The sequence below is a fragment of the Hyaena hyaena genome, unplaced genomic scaffold (genome assembly GCF_003009895.1).
Source record: "Hyaena hyaena isolate Hyena2069 unplaced genomic scaffold, ASM300989v1 scaffold_652, whole genome shotgun sequence".
Lineage (NCBI taxonomy): Eukaryota > Metazoa > Chordata > Mammalia > Carnivora > Hyaenidae > Hyaena > Hyaena hyaena.
In genome coordinates, this window is record NW_024081284.1 from 389401 (window position 1) to 398116 (window position 8716).

General features: G+C 43.0%; 1 protein-coding gene across 1 annotated transcript in view; it reads left to right on the forward strand.

Moving 5' to 3' along the window:
- The first annotated feature begins 246 nt into the window (after positions 1-246).
- The window catches only part of MRS2 (magnesium transporter MRS2), a 39880-nt gene continuing 31410 nt past the window's right edge, over positions 247-8716 (forward strand). Inside the window, exons 1-4 of the mRNA XM_039216721.1 lie at positions 247-516; positions 2219-2292; positions 6344-6380; positions 7616-7728. Coding sequence (XP_039072652.1) covers positions 345-516; positions 2219-2292; positions 6344-6380; positions 7616-7728 — 396 coding nt within the window. The 5' untranslated portion in view covers positions 247-344. The remainder of the gene's footprint in view (positions 517-2218; positions 2293-6343; positions 6381-7615; positions 7729-8716) is intronic.

Sequence of the window (8716 nt, forward strand, 5' to 3'; positions counted from 1 at the left end):
CCACCCTTCACTCGCCAGCCTGACCTCTGCAAGGTCACGGGGGTTGGGCGTGGGCTCGGCAGCTGGGGCGGCGCAGGTAAGCGCGCCCCGCCTCCCACCCCCCTCGACTTTCCAGGTATGGGACGCGAACTCTGATTGGCCAAGGGGCTCCAGGAGCCAGCCCTTAGGCACCTTCCGAGCATGCGCGGGATGGGAGACGCAGGCGCGGCGCTCTCCGCGCATGCCCCGTACGCAGCCGTTGCTCTTTAAGGCGCTCGCGCAGGGTCGCGTGTAGCGGGCCGCCCTGCCACCGTCCGGCATGAAGGGCTGTGGGGTCGCTGTCACCTGCTGCCCGCTCCTGCGCCATGGAACGCCTGCGGAGCCTGAGCCGGCTCCTGCCCCGGCGCACGCTGTGTGCTCTGGCCCAGGGCCTGACTCCCGGGGCGCACCCCGTTGCCGCCTGCGGCCGCGCGGCCCAAGCGCCCGAGCGGAGCCGGGCCGCGCCGCCGTGCGGGCCCCGCCGGCCCCCTGTGGCAGGTACTGCCCTCCCCGCGGCCTGGGCCTCAGGGCCCTGACCTGACCCCGCGCGAGCCCCGGCTCCGAGTCCGCCCAGCGCCGGGGTCCCCCGCGCCCCTCGCTGCAACCCTTCCTCTGCAGTGCTCCCGGGCCGAGAATGTTCTGAGCGAGAGTTTCACCCTAAGTCCTTACGGTAGCTCTGGAGCAGAAATTGGGTTCGTCCACCTGAAATGGTTTTCTAAGTGTTACTTTCTGTTCTCAGTCTTTCTTCCCTTCCGAATGGAGACTGGTAGCGTTTTGACTGTTGTTCAAGCGACGGATGGGGACGCACCTATAAATGAGGCTGAAAACTTGGAGACTTAGTAGTAAGAGTTGCTCCCGCGGACGCCCTTAGTTTTCCGGTGCGTCCGACGGCGGGGGGAGTCGGAGCTGTTGATACTGTCAGCACGTGGTCCCGCATGATCGCCTTTTCACGCGTGTGAGAATGTGGGTGAGGGTGCTGCTCAGAAACGGGCGACGTTACAGTGTGTGGCTTCTCGAAAGTACGGCTCTGCCCTCCAGTTAACTTCTCTCAGCTTTCTTCTTGAAAGCTTTCCAAAGGAACGCGCCGTCACCACGTCCTTCTCAGGCTGAGCAGAGTGTGAATTGGGGCACACCCCATCTCCCCTCCGTTAATAATGCTTGGGAACCCAGTTGCAGCTCTGATGTTTCAGGACTAGCACTGAGATTCAGAATCCCCAGTTTGGAAACACCTTTCTTTAACTTGTGGTTGATTAGCAAATGCTGACTCATTATTGCTCTTTTACCTTGTTCACCTGACTCTTAAAATTTAATTTGTGTTTTGTAAAGGGGAAACAAGCCTCTGATGCTAACAAATTACATGAGTCACTAAGTGTATGTAATGGGAAGGAATAAGATCGGAAATGAGAATATGTCTACACATTCCATGGAGTCTGATTACTTTGGAAGCATAAAATAATTGATAAATTTTTTTTTACATCCTTTTATATTTAGTATTTTGAATACAGCATACTTTGTCATTAAATCGGCATGGTTATTCTTCAGAACTCACTTCAACTGAGTGATTACATTTTTTAAATAGATTTATTTTCAAATAAGGATTTTTTGTTTTCATTCCACATCATTGAGTTATTCCATAAATGTATTTCATACGTATGGGATCTGCATTCCAGTTCAGTGGGTTATCTCCTAAGTATTCACTGTATAAAGTATACATGTGGAAAAGTTAATACATGGAAGTAAAATGTGTAAGTTTCATAGCTGAGAGATCCAATAATCCTGATCCTGGAATGCTGAAACCGGTTTTACTTGCGATGTATGTTTTCTAAAATACGTCTACCAACGTCATTTTCTTGAGGTGCCTTTTTAAATTATGCAAAAAAATGGACATTTTCTTTAATCTCAGAACAGTGTAATATGTTTGTGCATTCAACTCTGAGATAGCACTAGTCATTAGAGAAAAGGTGGTTGGAATCCATAAAATATTCTGGTACCTCACCTACCGTTACTTTTAAAAATCATTCCCTGCCAAATTCAACATAGTCACCTACAAGTGTTAACAAGTAAGAGTGTTCTTTTTCATCTAGGAAAAAGTTTCCAAAAAATAGTCTGAAGATCTCCACATACTGTAAGAGTTCTCTATCTTAGCCATATGTTGAAACCTACTGTATTACCACAGAGGATTCTCTGATTTATTCTTCAGGTGAAATGCACCGGTTTAGATCTTCTGATGTCTCTCAAGCCACTTTAGCCAGCGTAGCCCCAGTGTTTACTGTGGTGAGTATGGAGGGTACGTTTGATGACTTACAGAAAGTACTTCCCGTACTTACTAAGTTAACTGGGGCAGGGGCACCTGGGTGGCTCAGTCGGTTGAGCACCAACGTGAACTCAGGTCCTGATCTCGCACTTTATGAGTTGGAGCCCCGCTTCCGGCTCTGTACTGACAGCTCAGAGCTTGGAGCCTGTCTTCGGATTCTGTGTCTCCCTCTCTCTCTGCCCCTCCCCTGTTCATGTTCTATCTCTCTCTCACACACAAAATGAACATTAAAAAAAAAAATTTAAGCTAACTGGAGTAGACTGGTCAGCCAAGATAATACTGATTTTTTTTTGTTTTGTTTTATAGTGAGTCATTACACCTGTTAGTCATGTCGTCTGTGTATTTTACTTAGCTGGTGACCTGAGTCCCACCTAGATTTGCTTAAGAGCAAGCACCCTTGAAACTTTGATGTTGACTGCAGAGGTCTTCTTTTGATACTAGAACTGGTCGTTCAAATCACAGCTCAGCACTTCCTTCTCAAGATTTCCCTGTGAATATGTTTAGATGTCCTCGAAGGCTGTTAGCCATACAGGGACTTGAAACCATGCTATACAATTGAATATATGCAGAAACATGTTGAAGCGGAAAAGTGTAGTATTTAAGAGTGTATGCTTCAAAGGTTCATGAACTCTGCAATGGTCTGAAATGATTCAGGGAGACAAATGAGTAAAATAATAAGAATTAATGTGTATCACACACATATCTAAGAAAGAGAAATAGTCTATTGGAACAGAATCATAGCAAAAGATGACCTAGGTGAATGTCGCATCGGAATTGGTTGTAAGATACTGTGACTTTTTTTTGTAGGGCTTTAACTTTAAAAAACAAACAGTTAAATTTTAAAAAATGTGCTTTTTCTGAACTAGCATTCCTAAATTCAGAACTCAGCTCTGCCTCTATTAACTGGGTGGACTTGGCTTGGACAAGGTATGGTAACATTTTTGTGCCTTAGTTTTACCTTAGTTTATTATCTCGGTAAACTGGAGATAATAGTACTTAGTGATGGGGCGCCTGGGTGGCTCAATCGGTTAAGCGTCTGACTTCGGCTCAAGTCATTATCTCACGGTTTGTGGTTTCGTGCCCCACATCGGGTTCTGTGCTGGCAGCTCAGAGCCTGGAGCCTGTTTCAGATTCTGTGTCCCCTTCTCTTTGCCCTTCCCATGCTCATGCTCTGTCTCTGTCTCAAAAATAAATGATTTTAAAAAATAGTACCTAGTGAAGTTCAAATTAACTCACAACTGTGTATGAAATCCTTAAGATTCAGGAATAAGACAAGGATGTCTACTCTCACCGTTACTATTCAATATAGTACTGAAAGTCTTAGCCTCAGCAATCAGGCAACAGAAAGAAGTAAAAGGCATCCAAATCAGCAAGGAAGAAGTCCAGCTTTCACTGTTTGCAGACAACATGAAACTCTCTGTGGAAAACCTGAAAGACTCCACCAAAAAATTGCTAGAACTAATACATGAGTTCACTAAGTCAAGGGATATAAAATCAAGGTGCAGAAGTCTGTTGCATTTTTACACACCAATAAGGAAGCGGCATAAAACCATAAAATAATGTTTTATGCATGGTAAGCATTTTATATATACTAGCCATTATCATCATTATTGTTTTTTTTTTTTTAATTTTTTTTTTTAATGTTTTATTTATTTCTAGGAGAGAGAGAGAGAGAGACAGCGTGAGCAGGGGAGGGTCAGAGAGAGAGGGAGTCATAGACTGAAACAGGCTCCAGGCTCTGAGCTGGCAGTCAGCACAGAGCCCGACGCGGGGCTCGAACCCACGCACCGCGAGATCATGACCTAAGCGAAAGTCGGACGCTTAACCGACTAAGCCACCCAGGCACCCCATCATCATTATTGTTTAGACTTATTAACGTAGGAACTTTTCTTTATAGCCTATATGAAACAAGATAACCCCCAGAATTAGTTATGAAAGTTATCACTCTTAAAGGTTTTGTAACATTTGGCCAGTTTAGTTACGAATAAATTCAGAGGGGCGCCTGGGTGGCTCAGTTGGTTAAGCATCTGACTTTGGCTCAGGTCATGATCTCGCGGTCTGTGGGTTCAAGCCCCGCGTTGGGCTCTGCTAGCTCAGAGCCTGGAGCCTGTTTCGGATTCTCTCTCTCTCTCTCTCTCTCTCTCTGTCTCTCTGTCTCTCTCTCTCTGTCTCTCAGAAATAAAACATTTAGAAAAGAAAAAAAAAAAAAGAATAAGAAATCTGTGGCACGTGGGTGACTCAGTCGGTTAAGTGTCTGACTCCAGCTCGGGTGATGATCTTGCAGTTCATGGGTTCAAGCCCACATCAGGCTCTGTGCTGACCGAGCCTGGAGCCTCCTTCAGGTTCTGTGTCCCCCTCTCTTTGCCTCTTCCCTGCCTGCGCTCTCGTTTTCTCTTGCTCTCTCTCCCTCCCTCAAAAAATAAACATTAAAAATTTTTAAAAATAAATTCAGAAATTAAATGCTGAAAGAAGGTTCTTTTCAGGTGAAATCATTGTGTACGATGAACACTTAAAATCAGTTGACACTATTTGAGAGGAGAGCTCACGAATCAGCTCACTTTCTAGGTGATGTTACTTCATAACATAACCTTTTTTTAAAAATCATAGCTTGTATGATCTTTTTTGTCAAAATGTCTCATTCAAGAAAGATGGTAAATATTGACATGCAAAAATATGTATCGTTAAGTTAGAAAAGGAGGAGCGACTGCACTGCAGTGTGTGAACATGAATGTACTGAAGGGAAAAGGCTGGGGGATATTCAGGAAAATGGCATGGTTTTCTCTAAAATTTGTTATTTTGGGTGATGAGTTTTACTTTATTTTCAAATTTTCTTCAGCTGGCCTATGTATTTGTGAAAGAAATTTGAGGAAATCTAGTCTGTATTACACAAAGTAGCTCCTTTTTATGTAAACTTTCCCTTTAACACTGATGGGTTATGGTACTCATTTGTATTGATCTTATCTTGCTCATGAACAATAAGCTGAAAGGCGTACTGTGGGATGTTCTTCTTTTGCTAGTAACACAGCATGCATATGTTTCCATGGTAATAACCCAGCTTTTCTTTCTTCAACTATATCTTAGAGTCTTTCTGAAAAATGCATATTTAACAGTAATTAGTTCAGTCTAGTACATGGTGATTCATTGTTAGTTGACACATTCACACTTGACAAGTATTCAGGACTTGTGGACAAGTATTGCAGAAAAATGTTCCCTCTGCTTCCTGAGAAATACAGAGATTTTCTGCATCCAGTCCTCTCTCCAAAGGCCTCTCAGAAGAGGCCTTTTCAGTAAATCTTTATTGATTCTACTACACTCATCAGAGAGACTTGATAGCCTCCGGTAGATCCGTAGAATCACAAGGTGAGCCACAGTCAGTCTCAGTCTGTTGAGAAAGATAAAGGATGGGAAACACAGAAGGCAGCACCAGATGTGTCCTTTTCAGAAGAGGCCGTGCAGCCATCCGGCAGCTTCTCTGGACACCATGTGACAGATCGGTGCGAGCAGTTGATGTTCTTAAAGGCGGCTGTGAGTTCCACCTTGGCTTATAAGCCCCATGCCTTGTAGTGCTGGCGTCTCCGGTGACCTCCAGGGCCCATCCCAGGCTTCCACAAGGAACGTGGCCAGTGACAAGAGCCACCACGCTCCAGGGAAAGCAGGGCCACGGCTTACCACGAGGTATCGGTACTTTGTAGTCTTCCTGGTCCTGCGCAGTCCAGCGGGTATCGGGCATTTTGACCAGAAGCAATGTTGCCTGTAACACAGCTGATACTCTATCAGATTTCCAGTGGAACCGACACAGAAAGTTAGTCCAAGACCACATTTGTCCTAGCAGAAGAACGACCTTCTTTTAACCCTTAACTCCTAACTATTTTAACCTAAAGAAGCTGCTATGGTTTATCTGCATTTGCATTTATGGTGCATTTGCGTAGCTGGGAGATACAAGAACATATATAATACTAGAAATAGTATACTCGGAAAAAATAATATTCTGTTTTTATTCTCTCTCTCCAGACAAAATTTGACAAAGAGGGAAACGTTACTTCCTTTGGTGAGTATGTTTACTCTTTTTTATAAATCACTTTTCTTCAGTCATTGAATGAGTGACTCTGATGAAATTTAAAAATTGTAGTGTTTTGAGTAGGATATTCTTTGTGTCTGTGGGTATACGGAAAGAGATCTCCTTTCAACATTTGTCCGTCCATCCTAATTGGAACTGACCGTACCTGGACTGTGCATGTTCTCGCAGAATTGGATTTTGTTTTTTTGTCAGGAGCCACTTTGTCTCTAAGAGGATGTTAAAGGGACATTTTGAGAGCAGAGGCTGGAATGCAGCTGGAGCCCATTTAATTGCTCTTCTTTAGTCTCCCTCTCACTGCCCTAGTCTACATATGCATCTTCTGTTCCACATGCAAGGTAGACCTACAGAGTACTGTTGACCTTGTGGTGGCATTGGGTGACAGAAGACAGGAGGGAACGGGTGCTAGATGGCACTCTGCCGAGATCACTCTTATGGACAGGCACTTTTTAAAATGAAACTTCACAGTGGACATCACTTTACAGTCTGACCTCAGACGCAGCCTGCAGGCCACCTGTGCGTTTCCAGCCCCGTGATCCCACTCCTGCCATTGCTGAGGTCTCCTGGGACATTTGGGTGTGTTTTGCTCATTCTGTCCTTCAAATGACTGTTGTACTTCGAGCTCTGAGCCCTGTCATGGATGTGATTTCACACTACAAGTCAGATGCTACTGTAACTGTATCGTTTTTTGAGTTTCTTCCTCCATCATGCTTTCTCTTAGGGAATAAGTTTAGTTTTCAGGTTGGACAAGCTGGTAAAGAACTGACTTTATTTTCTCATTTTCTGTTAGTCCAAGAGCCAAGAAGGTCAAAATATTAGTTCACAGATTTAAAATACTGAGGAGAAAACAGGAAACGTAGTTCTATACAACAGTATTAAAAACAAAAAGATGGCCCATCTCTAGAGCTAGAAATAAATATTCTAAATCCTAATTATGTATGGCTGTGGCTTTATATTAGTCCCAAGAGGCTTCTAGGTACAAAGAAATTTTATAAAGTATGGATAAGACAAAAAAATTATTAGAGTTTGACCAAATTTAGCCTGAATATGTTTTTGAGGTAAAAATGGCTATTACAAAGACTCATTTTGGCTTGTTTCTAGTAAGAAAGGGATCTTGATGATGGTGGGAGGGGTGATCTGATAGAAAACTAAACTCCTCCATTTATAGATTTGGCCCACTCTTGTTGTTAAAAATATTTCTTTTATAGAAAAGAAGAAAACTGACTTATATCAAGAATTAGGTCTTCAAGCCAGAGATTTGAGGTTTCAGCATGTGATGAGCATCACAACCAGAAACAATAGAATCATCATGAGAATGGAGGTAAAGGGTTTTATGTCCTCTGCACTTCTCTCCTTCCTAGCTGTCTTGATCAATATCTAGGTTAAAAGTAATTTTGTATGGACAACAGATATGTGAAACGTAGGGTACTTGATAAGATAACATATTGTCATGAGTGTAACTCTTCCATGAATTCTGTACCTACATTCAGTAGGCATAACTCTTGCTCTGTTTTATGTTGGAAGAGTTCTGACTGCATTCTCTGTTCTCACTGTTTGAATTGGGTTTCTAGTTTCTGAAATAAGAGAAAGAATCTTGATTTATAATAGACATTTCCAGTTGTATTCAGTCATGTGTCATCATAGTATAACTGTAGCCACCAAGAACATATTCTGGTTCTTCAAATAGCCCAGGAATATCCCTTAAAATTTATAATCTTAAATTTTTTATTTTAACAGAAAGCTTTCTAAAATAAAATTGAGTCCTTTCCTGCCTACTCAGAGTACATGAAATATAATTTAACTTTCCTTAGTGATTCAGAATAAATTCAAACCTATGTAATTTGGATGGGCTAATGTCTAGCATTCAGGAATAGGTGAGGAGACCTGATTCTCAATGGTATTGGCCCTCCAGTAGACATGAGACTTGCTTTCTTTAAAATGTCTTTGAAGGCAGGTTCCTGTCTTTTTAACTAGAATTTTTAAAAAACTAATAATGGGGGGCGCCTGGGTGGCTGTCGGTTAAGTGTCCGACTTTCACTTGGGTCAGGATCTCGCGGTTCGTGGGTTCGAGCCCCGCGTCGGGCTCTGTGCTGACTGCCAGCTCAGAGCCTGGAGCCTGTTTCAGTCTGTGACTCCCTCTCTCTCTGACCCTCCCCTGCTCACACTGTCTCTCTCTCTCTCTCTCCCCTAGAAATAAAAAAAACATTAAAAAAAAAAAAACTAATAATGGAAGCAGTTTTCAGAAAATATTCTTCACTTTTGTTATTGGTAGCTAGAACCCTTCAAAAAAGTCTTTTTTTTTTTTTTTT